Raw genomic sequence first — 19,000 nt, forward strand, 5'->3', positions numbered from 1 at the left:
GAGCATGTAAATGACTAGATTTGCTGTGAGGCAGTTGAACTCGACTTATGTGTTGACGTCTGTCATCTTGTGTATAGTTTACACATTTTTCTTTTTACAGTGTAATAATCATGAGATTCGCCCCGGCAAGCACATCGGGGTGTGTATATCTGTCGCCAACAACAGGCTATTTGTTGGCTCCATTCCCAAGAGTAAAACAAAGGAGCAGATTGTAGAAGAGTTTGCTAAAGTCACAGGTAATAAAATATAATCATTTAGTGTTTTTAAACACTGTGTTCATCTAAACGAGTCATTCTACTAAATCCAGTCCAAACAACTAGATTACTTAATCTCAATCTTGTTTTCTTTCCTCTCTCCTGTCTGCTCGCAGAGGGCCTCAGTGACGTCATACTGTACCACCAGCCCGACGACAAAAAGAAGAACCGAGGCTTCTGCTTCCTGGAGTACGAAGACCACAAAGCGGCCGCTCAGGCTCGCCGCCGGCTAATGAGCGGCAAGGTGAAGGTGTGGGGCAACGTGGTGACAGTGGAGTGGGCCGACCCCATCGAAGACCCTGACCCAGAGGTCATGGCGAAGGTGAGCGTCAACGAACGCAATGTCATGTGATAGAAACGCTAAGAAGACACGGTGATTCTTTAAAAACACTCGCCCTGAAGATCCAGCCGAGGCTAACCCTGAGCCGCGCTCTTTGTTTTGCAGGTGAAGGTTTTATTTGTGAGAAACCTCGCCAACGGTGTCACAGAGGAGATCCTGGAGACGTCCTTTAGTGAGTTTGGGAAACTGGAGCGAGTGAAGAAGCTCAAAGACTACGCTTTCATCCACTTCGAAGAGAGGGACGGTGCTGTGAAGGTGCGGGTTTCTGTTTGTCTGTAGCACTTTTGCACAAGCTTGACTCTAAATACAGATTACATTTGCGATAAATCAACCCAAAATCCTTTGTTAATGTTAACGGATGTGTGTGACGGGCTGCTTTTCTCAGGCTTTGGAAGAAATGAACGGGAGGGAGCTGGAGGGAGAGCCCATAGAGATTGTTTTCGCTAAGCCGCCTGATCAGAAAAGGAAGGAGCGCAAAGCACAGAGACAAGCAGCCAAAACACAAATGTAAGAAACACGTCTTCTGATTTCTAAATATTATAAATGGGGCTGGGCAGAAAAACGATGATGATGATGATTATTATTATTGTGATTTAATTTACCTCAAATGTTCAATGAATGTTTGATTTAATTTATTTGAGTCACGAACAAATTAGCACTTAATTTTTCTGTTAAGATATTTATTTTGTTGAGGAAACAGGACTAAGAAAATATTAATTTTCCTCATTAATTAAAAAAAAAGACTTTATCAGAATAGTTCAGATTTGTGACGTGATCAGCTGTTTAGCATCAAGTCAACGAGCAAAAATCTGCCTTTCAACTTGAAAGAAATATTGATTTTTAAAGTTTATCCTGATAATTAGAGCTGGACAATTTAGGCCCTAAAATCAGGACATTTTACCTCGATTACAATTAATGAACGATTATTTTGTTTGTGGTTTTTACTGTAAATATTCCCAGCTATTAAGCTGGGTTTACTTTTTAAACAGTAAAACAGTAAAAAATCGATTATCTAAATGTTCATTAATAAGGTAATATTGACGTGCACATACCACATGGCTCCCCTATATTTGGCGCATCGCTGCTGCAGAATTATGACCGCCGCTACTAAGATTTCACACTAATTAATATCAGTGCAGTACTGGCGTTAATCATGTTCACCCACACACTGCGAGCACGGCAACGCTCAACGCTTTTTCCGGATCTACCGTGCGAGTGTTTCGCTGTCTTACGCCACTAAAAGTAGATCCGTGCGAACCAGAAAACTTGATTTACGAGTACAACCGAACTTAGTCTTGCACCACGCCGGACCCCCAATGCTAATCGTTCAAAACGTAGTCGGACTGAACTCTGTGGCCGCTTAAACAGCCCCGTTACTCAAAAACAAGATGCACCGTCAGCAGGTGAAGCGGTAAGGCAGAAGGCTAAGGAGGTGCTAAATCAGTGCCTTTTATTAAAACACTGTTCGTAAAGCCGATGTGCTCGTTAATGCCTGAATGGAGCGGAAAAATAAACGTCACTGTCCTGCATAAATGTTTATGATTATTGACGCGCTAGTAGGCTACTTAAAATTAAAGTTAGAGACTAACTCCTACAATGTAGAGCGTTTTTCTTGCACAAAGCTAATGAATAAAAAACAAAGCCCCACAGTGAAACTGCTTTAACTGGAGTTATTATTATAATAGTGAGAAGATATATACATAATATAACATGTCAGAAGTTTACTATTATATTAACAATATAATATTATGCTAACACATAAGCCAGTCAGGATCCTGACCCCTGATGTTTTTATCGTTTTGTTGTCTTGTCTCTAACTTTCTTTCGCACTCATCAGGTATGACGACTATTACTACTACCCTCCCCCTCCCCACATGCCTCCTCCCGTCAGAGGCCGGGGCAGAGGCGGCAACCGGGGCGGCTATTCTTACCCCCCTGACTACTACGGCTATGATGACTACTACGACTACTACGGCTATGACTATCACAACTACCGCGGCGGCTACGACGACCCCTACTACGGGTACGACGACTTCCAGGCTCCGAGCCGAGGGCGGGGCGGCAACAGGGGCCCCCGGGGCGGATCCTCCCCGGCCAGGGGGCGAGGCGGCGCCGGGGCACCCAGGGGCAGGGCCAACTTCTCCCAGCGAGGCGGGCCCGGACCGGGCCGCGGCGGACGGGGCGCAAGAGGAGGCGTGCAGCCGAGAGGGCGAGGAGGGGTACGTGGTGCTCGGGGTGGCCGCGGTGGAAATGTAGGAGGAAAGCGCAAAGCTGATGGGTACAACCAGCCAGATTCGAAGCGTCGCCAGACCAATAATCAGAACTGGGGCTCTCAACCCATTGCTCAGCAACCGCTCCAAGGTGGTGATCATTCTGGTAACTATTCCGGTTACAAATCCGACAACCAGGAATTTTATCAGGATTCTTTTGGGCAACAGTGGAAGTAAACGAGTAGGGCTTTGATAACAAAATCCGTGTTTATGTTTTTTTTTGTTTTTGTCTTTTTTTATTTAGAGACTTGATCTGATTGGCCCTCAATCCCAAACGGTTGCCTGCATATTTTTTTTTTTTTTTTTTTTTTTCCTCCTCCTCCAAAATTGGGTGACATCTGGCAAGATATCTTTTTGTACATATTTTAATAATCCGCTTGGACTCAAACCGTAGTCACACTCCCACCTTTCTCTGGCGAACTGGTTTTAATTTTTCCTTTATTTTTAATTTTATTTTTTAAGATGGTCGTTTTAAAAAAAAAAAAGAAAAAAAAGGAGAAAAAAAAAAGGAAAAGATTTTCCATTACAACAAAAGTTTGAAGAAAAATAAATTTTAGATGCAAATATGTGCTCGAGCTGTCTATTTGGCTATAGCTTTATGTATGTTTTTAGAAATATCTGGTTTCCATGTTTTAAGTAGCTAACAGCAACAAAGCATATGTCTCCTAAACATGTATTTAAAAACAAATCAAAATACAATTTGTATTGTCACAAAGTAATGCGTGTCTTGTTATTGAGAAGAAGAAGAAAAAAAAAAAAAGGACCCTCGTAGTCCTATTTTTTGGCTTTACATTTTGGCTTGTATTCTTTGCTGTTTGTCTGCTTTAATAAACATACACGCACACGTGTAACAAAAACTTCAAATTGTGTTGCAAATTCATGTTTCGGCAAATTCTCTCTTCAAATTGCCTTCAAATTTTTAAGGCTCCTTGTGGAAGAAAATGGACTAAAGGTTTGCCAGTGTTGGCCACATGCTACAGTGTCACCTTGCATGCCATCAAATTCCAAATCACCTACTTCTCTAGTTGGCATCTCTCAAGTGCTCTGTATGTATGTAGTGACATACTCCATCCTTTTTTATGAGTTCCTCTCATATCCAAAAACATTAATGTTTCACAAATTGGTGTCCTAAATTCACTTGTCAATGCAGCATCACGAGTTAAGCCCCACCTCCCCCTCTCCCCCTCCCCTCCTCCTACAACACCAAGTCCCAATTGTTCCGAGTGGAGGGAATAAAAAGCACAATTTGATTTATTAATAACTTCAAAGTGAAGCTTTTCCTTGTCCCAGAAGGATCTACCTAGCTGTTGAAGGCCTGGATACTAATCTTGCATGTTTTATGTGGAGGTTCAGTTGTGCTGTTGTGGAAGATAACTGCCGTGCATGACTCGCTTTGTCGTGTTTGTGTGTCTGTTTGCTTTTATATAATAATAATAATGATGGCTGCTCCTCCTCTCTCTCTCTCTCTCTCTGCCTGTCTTGTCCTCGTTTCACCGGCTGCATCGCAAACAACAATTTTTATTATTTTGTTTTTTTTTTTTACGATCCAAACACAGGCCGATTCTCTGCTTGTCGTCCTCGTTTAAGGCATTGACATGAGCATGTTAAACCAGAGGGGCGTGCAAGTGCTGCGAGAATGCTTTGTCTTCTACTGAATGCAAATTCATGTGATACACCGTTATCCCGCTACTGTTACACTGATGAGTGTGTGTGAGGAACACAGTAGATGTGTGTGTGATATGATCCTGTTTTCCATTCTCTAATTGCTTCCTTTTGTTACCTGACTAGCAGGGAAAAGGGGTCGAGGCTGGTCCTGATGCGTCGCTATGAAGACTGACCCCCCCCTCCCCTTCCCTCCCCCCAGCGTATGGCGGTACACGCTGCAGGCTGCCAGTGGATGGAAATGGTAAGGTCAACTTGACTCAGTGGTCTAATGGCAATCCAACCTTTCTGGGTGTTTTTGTTTTTTTTTGTTTTTTAAAGAAGCTGCCACGCTCTGAGATAATCAGAAGAGCAAAAAGCGAGTAGACTTTAAGTTTTATAAGCCCCCCCCCCCCCCCCCCCCAAACCCCAAATATGCCATTTGAGACGAACTGAGCAGGAGTTCATGATGATGGACGTCCTCCTGGAGGAAAAAGTCTTTGCACTTTGTTGTTTTTTAAAAAATTTTTTTTGGAGTGTTTTAGTGGAACTTGATGCTTATTTTATATTTTGTATTTCTTTGAGTTTAAACTACAACTTTCATGACGGACAAGACACGATAATCTCTGACTGTCAGGGAAAGCGTTGGAGGTGTTGAGGGTCGGGCGTTCCAGGAATATGGTGCTTTAAGAACCTAAGCCGCCATGGGGTCCGTTAACTACCTCAGGTTTCGAGGACTCGCCTGTTCTGCCCCCAACTCTCCCCCTGTTTTGCACTTGAGGAAACTTGAGGCAGGGTTTGAACCCCAAACACAAGCAACGGAGCGCCTAATGAGTTCTCAGCTGAGGCTCGACGTAGGCTACCGTTTGCATGTTAGCTGATCCTCTGAAAATGAGCCTGAGCAAGCTTTTGCTGTCTTGAGAAATGAACTGAGTGATGATGTAGTTTACAGACAAACTGTTTTTATTACTGTTGTTTTTCTTTTTAAATAGCTGGAAACCAGTATTCAGCCTTTTGTCTTCCAAGATAGGAAAACTTGTCTAATTTTTGTTTGTTTGTTTGTTTGAACCCATCAATGTTAAGGATGTTTAGCAAAAGTGATGTCCGCACAAAACATCTGTTCGTTCATAACGTGAACAAACTGACATCTAATGAAGCTGCCTTTCTTATGTGTGTATATTTTGTTTTTGTTATTTTAAGCAGGTTTGAAAGAATATGAATTTATTTCCGTGTCCTGAAACATTTAGGAATCTAAATAAACGTGGTGTGGAAAAAAAAAATTGTATTGCAAAAAAAAAGCATGATTTCAACATTTCACCTTGTACGTCACTGTAGACCAGTTTTATCATGCCATATGTGATATATTTGTGACACATTATAGAGTAAACTGGTGTTAATTCATGTCTCTTCACTATCAAGTGTACACATCATACTGGAAGAGTTTAAAAGAGCAAATCCAGCGTAATATATTTGAGCTTTGAGGAGAAATAACAGGATTTAGTGATGTACTTTGCGATTTGTGTAGTAATTTATCTACAGATGCACGAGACTTCCAACAACTTCAATAACTTGTGTTTCTCAGCGAGGGTTTTTATCCAATAGTCAGTATAAAATGTAAAAGGATCCAGTCTGATGTTCTTATTGTCAACAAAATTTTACGAAAAGACCAAAACCACCACTTTGACTTCCTGTCAGTGGCTCTCCGCTCCAATCTTTCAAAACCGCTCGCGGATATAAAGTTAGTTTAGTTCCTAAAAACAGCTAGTGCATCTGTTGGGGACTACTTTCAGCGGCGGATTCAGCGGCGGATGAATCCACACGTGGATACACATTCACTGCTGGGTTTGGGCTTTTTATGGGATTTGTTGACGACAAAAACAGACTAACCAGACGAGTCATTTTCAGAGAGGTGAGATATTTTAGTAGTAGGGGGCGTTTTTCCAAAGTCGTAGTGCGTGGAGTACTTTTTAGAGCAGCAACGTTACAGCGGTCACGCGGCGAAGAGATCGATATCTGCGCCCACATAATGCTGTGCATCCACAAGATGTTTGAATTTTAAGCACGGGGCGTGGCCGTATAGCTGTGTTTATATCGCCTAGTTCTTAAGTGGGGGACAGTGAAAAGGCATTCTGGGTATTGTAGGAAATCACAGAATAAAGCAGTTGTGAGGGGTTTTTTTTTTTCAGTGCACTGTACATCACAGATGTACGTGGTTTTTAACGGTGAGACATTATGAGGTTGGGTTTCTCCTTTTTAATCCAGCCTTAGTGCGTAGCAGTGTTTTTGACCTTTTTTTTCTATTTTATTTGCCATGAAACGCTGTGTCTTGAATCTTTAGCATTCTTCGGCGTTCAGAAAGGAGTGTGCAGCTTGTTTCTCATTTTACCAGGTTTACTTTTGTTTTACATACTAGTATTCGACTCTGTTGGATCACCAGTTTAAGGGTCAAATCATTTCTTTTGTTTGTTTTTTTTTTGCTAACAAGTGTGTTTGCATTCTTGCAAATGAACTGTTTTATACTGTACAGTGAGTTTAAACCTATTTTTCTAATAAAGTTATTGACTTTGTTCTGGGGTTGTGTTTGATTTTTGTCAATGTGTGTTAAGATCGTGGACTTTTATCGGTCTGTGAAGCTTCACATCATAAATTTAAAGATTCCCATTTTTAAATGTGGTACAGAGCAAATTGGTCCTGAAAGTATTTACAACTACACCGATAATACTCTCATGTACTTTGGTGCAGTGGCACATACTGTAAAATACTGTAAATATCCACCATACCTTTTTTTTATTTGTATGTTTTGTTTTATTTAATAGCTTCATATGCAGTTTTAACAAAATTGCCACTTAGGGATCAATAAATTATTGAGGAGACAAAGTTATAATTCATGTGGTGACTTAAACAAAAGTGCTCTGATGCAACAAGGATTTTTTTGTTAAACTTAATCTTGTAAAATTCAATTGCCCGTATTAATCATTAATATAAATTTAATCCACTTTTGCTGGAGTGAGGGATTTATTTTGGCTTCTGAGGGGGGCGTGACAGAACCATTGTCCAATAAGACCAAAATAACAAGCAGCAGTCGGCTAATTTAAGTCAAAAAAGATGCCAATTAAATAAAAAAGGCCTTTTAAAGTAAATATAAATTAATCACTGATTATTTTTACTTTAATTTATGCGTCTGTGGCCTTTTAACTTGATGAGAAAATATTGCACACAGTTTTTTATACATCTACAAACCACATAAGTAACACAAAGGCAAAATGCACTTAAATTTAAACACATGTTTTGAATAGTAACGAGGTCAGCGGATGACCATTTGGAGTCACTTCCGTAAATATGACACAACCATGGATCACCAAACCGGAAGTGGGGTTGTTTGGATTTGGGGTTGCCATGTCGGCTCTGCAAAATACGCATTTGATGCGTGTACTAGTTCTGTGAGAAGGTTTAAGGAAGTTATGGTTTTCGATTGACCGGTCAAAATAATCCATTAACCTCAGACAAACACAAAAGTTGGGGGACATTAATAAAATAGAGAAAACAGGTTACACCAAAAAATAAGGATAGAGTTTTTTTTATAAATGTGATTACACTTTAATAAAGTTTCCTATTATTGGAGATGTTGACTGACTATTTCTGTTGAATAATGGTGAACTGAATATTTTGGACTATTACTTGGATGAAACAGGCAATATCTAAAAATGTCGTAAATTTTGATGGTGAAGGTTTGATTTAATGTATTTTAGTCACGGACGAGTCAGAACTTATTTTTCTATTTATCTATTTTGTTGAGGAAAATGGGGCTGAAATTTATTTTACTCATGCATATTTGTTGAAATAATAATAATAATTGTCTTGAATGTTCTACCTCAGATTTGTGAAGTGATTAACAGTTTGCACAACATATCAGATCCTAAGTACTTATATATACATATTCTGTCAATCTCACATTTATTTAAGATATCTTTATATAAAACAAATTCCTTGTATGTGTAAAAAATATATATATAAACCTTATAAAGGTTTAAACCACAATTAACAATCTGGTTTCTTCAACTTTCACTCAGGAGCAAAACGCTCCCTTTCAAACTTTAAATAAATAATTATTTGACATTTATCCTGATAATAATGATCAATATCAAATACTTTAAGCGTGTAAACATTTTTCACCCTATAGCCCAGCCCTGTATTTAACATTTCCATAAAGAACATAGCTAAGCAATGTTTTTATGAAAGATTTTAAATGCAAAGTACCGCAAATATTGAAGGTTTGATGAAAGTCATTTAATCTCTTTCAGAAGAATGGATAATGAAGCTAAGTTTGATAGGTGTATAATTTTTGTTTACCTTAAAGTCAAAGTTGTATTTTAATATGAACGGAGGTGGTGTTTTTTGTTTTTTGTTTTACTTTAAAAACCGGGATTAAGCGTGTTTTTGACGGACCTGGCAACCCCCCGGTCGGATTAGACAACACTCAGTCTGTCAGGGAAGTCGGTCGGGACTTTAAAACATTGGAAAACATGAAGTAAAAACTTTCTGAAGCTGAAGAAAGTAACATGATTTCTTGGGAGGACTAGTCCGGCTAACAGCCGAAGACTCCTGCAGCCTGTGGATAAAATGCGTTTCATTATATGACCGTTTTGTTGCCGCTGTAAGTTTCTATACAAGCGAACGTTAACCGTTAGCTAAGCTAAGTTAGCTACAACGGCTCGACCGAGAAGTTTAAACTGACATTTTAGATGATAAACCTCACTTTTATCCGGCGTATTTAATCTAAACAGGCAGAAACACCCCTTTCAAAGAGTTAACCGTTAATCCTTTCCGTCGACAGGTCAGCATGGCAGGTATTTTAACGTGTTTGAAGCGGGGACTGAAGGTTGACGTGCTGAGGGAAGCTGGCCGTCAGTATCCAGTCTTCTGCTTCCTGCTGCTGTCTATGCTCTCTCTCACCGTGCTGCTCAACAGGTAAACTGTCGGTATTATAAACTGTGTTTACTGGGCCGGAGAGTGTCAGATTATCTCTAAACACTGCCTGGGTCATGTGGTGTCTGACCTGCACACCTGTGTGTTTCAGCCGAGTGAAGCTGAAGTTAGCCTCCCATTAGGCAGGTGAGGTGGCCCAGCCTTTCACTGTAGGGGGGCTGTGAGACCTCCTAGCAGATTGACAGGCCTTTATTGTCTTTGAAACCCTTATCCCTCTAGTGGAAATGAGGCTAAATATTCTTTAAAACGCAGGTTCAGATGTGTGAAACCCCTATCCCTCCAGTAGAAATGCAAAAAAAGGATAATGTCACTGTGTTTTTCAATCCCAGACCACATTGGACCAAGTCCACATCAAACACCACTGTAGCTAAAGATTTCAAATCTGGTCTAGATTATTCCAGAGAGGCTAAATATTCTTTAAAACGCAGGTTCAGATGTGTGAAACCCCTATCCCTCCAGTAGAAATGCAAAAAAAGGATAATGTCACTGTGTTTTTCAATCCCAGACCACATTGGACCAAGTCCACATCAAACACCACTGTAAATATTCTTTAAAACGCAGGTTCAGATGTGTGAAACCCCTATCCCTCCAGTAGAAATGCAAAAAAAAGGATAATGTCACTGTGTTTTTCAATCCCAGACCACATTGGACCAAGTCCACATCAAACACCACTGTAGCTAAAGATTTCAAATCTGGTCTAGATTATTCCAGAGAGGCTAAATATTCTTTAAAACACAGGTTCAGATGTGTGACACCTTTATTCTCTTAGTGAAAATAAAAAATGCGTCTTTTTCACTGCTTTTTTCACACCTTGACCACATTGAACAGGTCCAGTGGTACCTGTGCTTAATCAGGGCTTGTGTAAGCTACCTAAAGAGGTCATATTATCATTTTTGGCTTTTCCCCTCTCCTTTATTTAAAACTCTGCTCTGATCTGCCTGAAAACAGCTCGTTTGTAGTCCAGCCGCTTCCCTTTCATCCCTGTGACTCTCCTCTCCCTTCCAAACACTAGCTACCCTCCAGGCAGTCAGTGGACATAAAGTTGTTCCTGTGATGTAGAGACAGAGCTCAGTTAAAACTTTATGGATACAGATTAATAACTCACCGCTCTGAAACTCTCGCTCCAGTCCGTGTTGCCGACCAGCTCGGCAACACGTACAGCTGAACCCGAGCTGTTTACCGGCTTCTCGCTGACCCGCCCTTCTCTGCTTCTGATTGGCTAGTAGTCCTTAACTAGGAACTGAGCATGTGCAACTCCCAACAAAGATCATTTAGAGACAAGATGCATCACTCCATAGCTAAAACGAAGCCTTCAACACAGGCTGAAAAGAGGAGCTGCAGCAACGTGCAGTATTAAAACAAACAGTGTTTTTTTGAAAATGAAACCATGTAAATCTGTTCTGGTACAACCTCTGAATAAGATGTTGAACCTGAAAATGAGCAGAATACCACCTCTTTAAAACCTGATTAATTAACAGTGATCATGAGTACTTCGTGAGTGCAGGGTTAATTTTGAAAATCAATAAATCATAAATCAAAGTAAATTGTGATAGGAAGTTTTTACCATGTCAAAGGTTAAATGATTAATCCATTAATCAAGATAATACCCTGCACCATTCCCCGAAATATGCAACTTTGTATTCAGCCTCTTAGAAATATTGTTATATTATTATTTTTACCCTGCTGCACTGAAAACAAATCCCACCCACTCTGGTCATTTTGTCGTTAAAGTGAAGTGTCGTGGTTTAGTTTGGTCGAGTTCATTTGACATTTTAAGAAATAGGAAAATTACTTAATGTAACGTGGAGAAGCAGTTAGCGCCGACAATCTCAGTATTTTATTTGAACAGTGTTTTTTAGTTCATTTACATGAGTTTTTAATGCTGTTTAATAAAACTCCCTCTCCAGGTATATCCACATCCTGATGGTCTTCTGGTCGTTTGTGGCCGGTGTCGTCACTTTCTACTGCTCCCTCGGACCAGAGTCCCTTCTCCCAAATATCCTCTTCAACATAAAGCCAAGGAACACAGTAAGTCAAACATCTGACCAGACTTGGAACCTTCCTGACATTTCAGAGAGATTTGAGAGATAGTTGCAGGGCTGTATTTGGGACTGCACATGACGACATCAAGATTGGGATTAGATTAATGGTGCAGCCCTAGTTTCCATACACAGATATGTTTTCCACAATTGAGTGTGTGATATATCAGGTTTGTTTTCTCCAGCAGCGGCAGGAGCAGGAGTTGTTTCCTCTGGGCCACAGCTGTGCCGTGTGTGGAAAGGTCAAGTGCAAACGTCACCGGTACGTTCACAGGATCTCTGAACAGATAAACACTTATTTGAACATAAACACTTACTGAAAACTCAGCAAGTGTGTAAACAACATAAAAATGCATATAAATCTGCTCTGTTGTTATTCAGTTGCCTCTTCACGCTGGCGGAAGGTAAATAACTAGTTGTAGAGTATTTACTTTTTATGCTACTTTATTAGAGCTACAATGATTAATCACTAACTGCTTTGACAGTCGATTAAAGAGCTCATATTATGATAATTTTCAGGTTCAAAATCCTATTTAGAGGTTGTAGCAGAACTGGTTTACATGGTTTAATTTTCAAAAAACACCATATTTTATAAGAGTAGCCGCTTGGCGAGCGTTACGTGAGGCGCGTTTAGCTGGGAAACGGCTGCACTACAAACGAGCTGTTTTCAGTTCAGAGCAGAGTTTTCTGTGGGAGACGGGAACTCCCTTTGGGCTTTTTCACTTTGCAAACCTGTTACATGCACATAAAAGATATAAAACTCAATAAAGGAGAGGGAGAAAAGCCAAAAAGCAGAATATGACCTCTTTAAAGGTATGAGCAATTTTTTAAGAACAAAAGTTCTTGGATTCCAGCTTGTTAATCTGAATATTTTCTGGTTTCTTTCCTCCTCTGTGACAGTAAACTGAATATATTTTGGGTCGTGGACAAAACAAGAAATTTATTGACGCCGTCTTGAGCTTCGGGAAACTGATTGACATTTTCTAACATTTTACAGACCAAACAACTAATTGGTTAATTGATTAAATACTTAATCGACACATGAAAACAATCGTCAGCTGCAGCCCTGTACTTTATATTTCTTCTTCCTTATTATATTTCAGAGGGGAATGCTGTGTATTTTACTCCCTGACATTAATATTTTATATCTTTTAGTAGATGTTGCTCGAGAGACAGAGAGAGAGGTGCTTTTTTTTGGGATTTTGAACGTTTCAGCTCATGGACGTCCAACATCTCTATAGTAACTTCACAACTATAGTTACTTGGCTGATCAAGATTTTACATACATAAAATATAATCTATAAAATACAATTATTTATTCTGGATTAAACTACCCAAAGTTTGTAGTACAGAGTGAATAAAGCAGGTCAATGAACCTTTTGCTGACCGTAAAGATGGATACGTTTTGTGTTATTACTTAATTATAATGTTAAGTAGGTGAGGCTTGTGTGTGTTATTGCTTTATATGGTTACTGTACTTATTGTTTACTCCTGGTACAGTCAACATATTTTCCTTGGTAACCAAACACCATTAAAGTCTAGTTTAATTTGGATAATGTCATTTTGTGAGGACACATTAAGCTAGTTTTCCTCTTAGTGGATATTATTATGCAGTATTGCACCAGACAGCCAAAATCATTGATGATGGGATTCGGCTCAAGGCAGGTTATACCCACAAAATTAATTACAGCTAAGTAAGTAACCATGAATCTCAATGTCTGACCAGGGGCCTTCTTACATGTGTTTACAAAAAAATATTCATTTAAAGAAATCAAATGTGCAGCAAGGTAGGACAGATGTGTCCGGTCAGGCATGAACATGCTCACTAGTTCGATTAAAATGCTGGGAATTTTCACACCCGTGCAGTTTGTGATTTATGATCTCTGAGATCATAAATCACAGACTGATAAAATGCACAAATATATTTTACTCTTTGCAGGCCGACCCTGCTGCTTGAAAACTATCAGCCATGGTTGGACCTGAAGGTTCATTCAAAGGTGGACGCTTCAATAGCAGAGGTAACTTCAGTGGGAGGAGGTTTCATCCTGAAATTAATTATTGATTAGTCAATTAATCCAATTTATTTTTTGCTCCTTTTCAGAAACGCACAACATAAACAAAGATGATCCCTAAACATTTGTTATGTGTAGTTATGAGACTATCTCACCAAGATAACATGACATAATGCAGTTTAAAAATTCACTTTTTTTATTGTTATAGATAATACTTTGAACAAAAGTACAGCTGCTTGCTGTGTTTAGTTGCAGAGCACCCTCTGGTGGACAAACTATGCAACATGCTTGATCCGCCTCTTTGTTTCTTTATTAATTATCGTTTATCGGGTGTTTTAAATACCGATTTATCTGCAAGTAGCTCATATGGGCCCATTAATATCTAACAAAATAACCATTAATTTATTATCCGTCTATTTTCTGACCGTTACTTACAGAATTCCTTTTTAATTTTGGTCTTCTGTTTCTGTAGAATAAAACTCTTCATGTATGCACATGCCATGTAAAAATGTACAGATTTAACTTCTGCTGTCCCTGATCTGTAGGTGTTCGAGTTAGTTCTGGAGAACTTTGTGTTCCCCTGGTACAGGTAACAAGTGTTTTATTGTCTCGAGAAAGATATTTTAAAAAGACACTTGTGAGGAAGTCGTTATGAACTCCCTCTTCTGGTTTTCAGGGACATCACAGATGACGAGGCGTGCGTGGACGAACTGAGGATGACCTTTCGCTTCTTCGCATCAGTGCTCATCCGCCGGGTTCAGAAGGTGACGCTTAAACATTCCTCAGACAGACAAAATAGAGCTGCTACAGGAAGAGATTCGTTTATAAGGCTGTAACTGACAATTTTCTTGAATAATCTGAATGAAGATTTGTTTATAAAATGTGAAAACATTCTCAAATTTGAGAAGCTGGAGCGAGCAACTTAATAAAACGATTCATTGATGGTCAGAATAGTTGCTGGTTAATTCTAATTTACTAATCTTCACAGCTAAACAAATTTTACCCCACAGTTTAGCTTGTTGTTGATCTAACCAGCAGCAGTAAAGCCACTACAGATGAAGAAGAAGCAGCAGCAGAGAGTTGACGCCAGTTTCATGATTTAGGCATGAAATGTTTTTTACTTTTTGTCTTTTTAATTGTTTCTTTTTGTGTCTTTCGCTGCTTCTCCCAGGTCGATGTTCCTGCCGTGTTTGCTGACAAAGTGATGAAAGCTGCGATGAAGCATATTGAAATTATTGCAAAAGCTCGAGATAAAGGTGTCAGATAACAAAAGTTTATTTATTTACTCTGTTATTTATATCCCTCATTTGTCCATTCACTTATATTCATTTATTAGGTTGTTTTACATTTAACTTTTAAAATGATTAATTTCACCTCACAAAACTAAACACAAAGTGCTCCAACCTTGCATGCAGCCTGTTTCTCCTGCTCGTTGTCTTATCTTCTAAATTTCAAAATGCATTTGAATTTCTGTTTATAAGTAATTTAAGCTACACTCTCTAAAAATGCGAGTAGGCAGTTGGTCTAAAGAACAAGCGTGTGGAGCCATTGTCATACTGTTTGTTTTGTTTTGTTTGATTTACACTGGGCTAAGCTACGTTCACAGACTTTGTTTTTGACTGTTCACATTGTTTTTTTTTTAAATGGGGCCCATATCAGACTCCAGTGTGAACCGACCCGCATGTGCAGAATAATAGTACGATGTCACACGCTGTCGTACGGCGGTCAACATGGAGGCCACAGAGGTTGCCAGTCCTCCTAAATTTCATTGCTCTTTCTCGGTTTTCTTCCCAGTGTCACAGTTCCCCCCAGATTTCCTGTGTTTGTCCCGATTTATGACAAATGTTCTCAACCTTTGGCCTTTCCAGCACATATATTAGAGTTTCTGGCAAAATGGTGAAACCGGGTTTATGATCTAGACTCTGTGTTCTGTTGTTATTGCATGTGTCTGTCTGCAGTGAAGAACGTGGAGGCTTTACAACAGGCAGCTCTGGATGAATACGGCACCGACCTCCACGTCGCTCTGCACAGCCGAAAAGACGAACTGCTCTACCTGAGGAAGCTGACCGAGATGCTGTTTCCCTACGTCATGCCTCCCAAAGCAACAGACTGCAGGTAGGCTGACACAAACCAGCTGACAGAGGCTAAATGGGTCACATCTAGGAAGTGTAAACTACAGCCGCTCCATACACGGAAGTAAGCTAACTGTCCTAAAGCCCTGAGGGGCTGTTAAATCCCCACATTGACTGTATGATCAAAGTAAATGATCGTGTATTAAACGTTGTTAAAAGTGGTGGTTGTGTGTTTGTCTGTGTTCAGGTCTCTGGCTCTGCTGCTGCGGGAGGTGATGGCTGGATCGGTCATATTACCCACCATGGATTTCATGGCTGACCCTGTGAGTCCAGCAGGATCAATGTTTGTCTGTCGGAGTGATACGACGTGACAATAACTGGTTAAAAAAAGTTCATTTTCCATTCTGTGTTTTGCAAACTGGCGTTGAAGGTTAATCAGGACTTTTAAGGTAACACGCCGTCTCTCTTTCTGCGTTTTCAGGACACTGTGAACCTCCTGGTGCTGCTCTTTGTTGATAATAGTCCAGTAAGTGCAAAGAACATTTCAGGGAGTACTGCTCCGTTACGTTACATCTGAATCTGTGACAAGTTCATGTACTGTAGATCCACTTAAATATCATAAAGCACTGATATTAATTCAGTTAAATTAATTGAAACTTTATTGCATTCAGGTTTCTCAACTAATTATTTTGCTTCTTCTGTATCTCCAGCCTGAACCAGCCACAGAGCCTCCGTCTACCCTGGTTCCATTTTTACAGAGATATGCAGACATCAGCAACAAGAAGTCGTCTGTGAGAGAGAGAGACCTTATTCACTACAAACTCAATGATTTCTGTTACAAGAAACATTTAAATAGATAAATATTACCAACCTTGTACTGCAGGTTTTGACCTTTTTGTCCCGCTACAGTGTGTTCAGTATCTTATGTATCGTCTTGCATGCGTTTATCTTTCGGCCTTATTTATATCGCGTATTTTTTAAACGTTTCCGATAGATAGATAGATAGATAACCTGAAGTCTCCCTCTCGTTGCGCAGGTGCTGAAGTTGGAGCTGAAGGAGATCAGGGAAGAGCAGGATCTCCTTTTTCGTTTCATGAACTTCCTGAAACAGGAAGGAGCCGTGAACGTGCTGCAGTTCTGCCTCACCGTTGGTACGAACAGTCATCATAATATGTAAACCGCCCTGCAAACTTAATCCTCTGATAAAGCTCAGTGGCTTAGCTAGCCCTAAAACTAGCTATGCAAGCCTATCGCAATCTCAGTAAGCTAGTTAGCCCCCCAAGATCAACATGAACGATCACCCATCCAGTCTTTTTCTTACCCGCTTGTCCTGTAGAGGTTCTTTACATGCAGACACGTCATGTTTACCCTTGTTTTACAGAGGACGACTCAGGAATGATTCCACTTTAGTTATTAGAAAGAAGAAGAGTCTTTCTTTTGCGTGGGGGAGCTTCGGTGAATAATAACAATTTGACCCTGTAACCATGATCTCCCTTTCAGTCTGACTGTTTAAAACCTCTTGTTGGTTCCCCCAGAGGAATTCAACGATAAGATCCTGAGTCCGGAGCTGAGCGACTCTGAGCTGCAGCGTCTGCACGGCGAGGTGCTGGACATGTACGAGACCTACTGCCTGGACGAAAGCATCGACAAGATCAGCTTCGACAAGTTCATCGTGGAGGAGATAAGGAACAGTAAGAGGCTATAATGATTAGGGGCGGGACGAGATCACGCGGTATTAAATACGATACCGATACGATATCGAGGTTAAAAGCTGTCTCACGATATCAGCATCTGTACGAGATCCGTTCCACGCAGTCGGTCACAGGGCTCTGTTAAAATAAATGGGTTTCGTATTTCTTATGTGAGGCTGAATATTACGAGCAGTTTAGTAGGGCTATTGAAATAAATATTAATATGAACGCAGGCTATTAATTTTAGGTTAGTAGCTATTTTAAAGTCTATCACAGAGACTGGTCACGTTCCGCCGCACCTTTTGCAGTGTGGGTGCAGGTAAAGAGGTGAGTTTCAGTTGCCTACATGTTGAGATTCAACCACTGTTTGAGCACATTTTATGGTATGAATTGATTTTTCGTTTCATTGCTTTATGGAGTTAATTTAGAACAATGTTTGGAACACTTTTGAGTGTGTTAAATAAATTAATCTAATTTTTTTTATTCAGTGCTCGAGTCTTTTAATGTGGAAACGCCGACACACAGACGAGCTGACAGAATAAGGCTGATATTTTCATGCAGCTCATAAGAACACATCAAATCAATGCATTGTTGTAGACTACGCCTGTTCATAACGAAAACATATCCTGGGTATGTTGAACTTGCTTCGTGGCGCAGGCCCCTGGTGGAAACATTAAATGACGTCAGAGTGACAGAAAAGACGCAAACAAATGTGTAAAGCAACATTTCAGAATAGTTAGGTTAACTTTATTGGCCCTTATAGTGCAGTGTTGCTACATAATAAAATGTCACAAAAACAACATCACATATCACAAAACACATCAACAAGAACCTGAGAAGCACTGACATGCTGTACTTCACAAAAAGAAAACAAACACAGAAGAAAATAACGTTGTTGACAACATAGTTTCATGGATTAGTGCTAGTGTGGTTATTGCATGTTGCCCTATTGCACCAAGATTACAAGGAAAGGGCTCACATATTTATTTCACACAGTTCTGTTTCACATTATTCAGCAGCTTGCATTGTTTGCATTTTCTGATTTTTCTGTCGGATAAAAGACTATTTTCCACTCATAGATTTCATCATTGAAGATTTCTTACAAATAGTTTAAAAGTCTCGTTCTCGTGAGCTAAGTGTGTCGTCACATCCCTAATAATGATATAACTACTACTTTTGGTTTTTCATCGTTCACCAGAATCTCTTTAAAGGTGCTCTCCACTAATTTTAAAATCAGTTTGTTGAAGTTTATGGGTCTTATTTGTCATAATTCATTGAATTTTTTTGTGAATTATTTTCCTCACTGTTTAGTGTAAGAGTTGAGCAATAATTGCAAATGATAAAAGAAGAGATGTTCATGAACACCTTGCTGCAGTGATGTACGGGTAAAACAGACATGAAACTTCCTGTTTGTCTCCCGTGTAAACGTTTTACCTCTCTGAACAGAAACACAGAGTGAAAGCAGTCTAACCACACGCTGTCCTCCCTCTCAGTCGCTAAAGGTCCGTACGCCGACGTGGTGAAGCTGCAGACGATGCCCTGCATGTTTGAGGCGTACGAACACGTCCTGTCTCTGCTGGAGAAAGTCTTCACCCCGATGTTCTGTCACAGCGACGAAGTGAGACACCAAAAACTCAGTCACCCACACACATCATGCAGGTTTTGAAATATAAAATACACACCTGCTTTTATGAA

The 19,000-nt window shown here is 39.9% G+C and overlaps 3 protein-coding genes across 4 annotated transcripts in view; all 3 read left to right on the forward strand.

The window, feature by feature from the left end:
* Positions 1–7,072, forward strand: part of LOC119908574 (heterogeneous nuclear ribonucleoprotein Q-like) — a 9,537-nt gene extending 2,465 nt beyond the window's left edge. Inside the window, exons 2-7 of the mRNA XM_038726361.1 lie at positions 101–236; positions 371–576; positions 700–849; positions 980–1,101; positions 2,432–2,970; positions 4,653–7,072. Of these exons, the coding sequence (XP_038582289.1) occupies positions 101–236; positions 371–576; positions 700–849; positions 980–1,101; positions 2,432–2,970; positions 4,653–4,681 (1,182 nt within the window). The 3' untranslated portion in view covers positions 4,682–7,072. The remainder of the gene's footprint in view (positions 1–100; positions 237–370; positions 577–699; positions 850–979; positions 1,102–2,431; positions 2,971–4,652) is intronic.
* A 1,878-nt stretch (positions 7,073–8,950) lies between these two features.
* LOC119908824 (sorting nexin-14-like) lies at positions 8,951–18,923 on the forward strand (the record flags this gene model as incomplete). 2 transcript variants are annotated; one of them, XM_038726706.1, is given in 15 exon segments in its annotated part: positions 8,951–9,159; positions 9,340–9,473; positions 11,399–11,519; positions 11,719–11,792; positions 13,470–13,548; positions 14,088–14,131; positions 14,219–14,306; positions 14,714–14,798; positions 15,501–15,657; positions 15,862–15,937; positions 16,096–16,140; positions 16,325–16,405; positions 16,651–16,765; positions 17,150–17,305; positions 18,799–18,923. In XM_038726706.1, coding segments are annotated over 14 exon segments (1,374 nt in total), but the record flags the coding sequence as incomplete, so codon positions are not given.
* Positions 18,924–18,958: 35 nt separating this feature from the next.
* Positions 18,959–19,000, forward strand: part of LOC119908575 (mitotic checkpoint serine/threonine-protein kinase BUB1-like) — a 4,846-nt gene continuing 4,804 nt past the window's right edge. The window contains exon 1 of the mRNA XM_038726362.1: positions 18,959–18,964. Coding sequence (XP_038582290.1) covers positions 18,959–18,964 — 6 coding nt within the window. The remainder of the gene's footprint in view (positions 18,965–19,000) is intronic.

This window comes from Micropterus salmoides, unplaced genomic scaffold, assembly GCF_014851395.1.
Source record: "Micropterus salmoides isolate LMB-PRFRI ecotype aquatic unplaced genomic scaffold, ASM1485139v1 Ms_hic_scaffold_18, whole genome shotgun sequence".
NCBI lineage: Eukaryota > Metazoa > Chordata > Actinopteri > Centrarchiformes > Centrarchidae > Micropterus > Micropterus salmoides.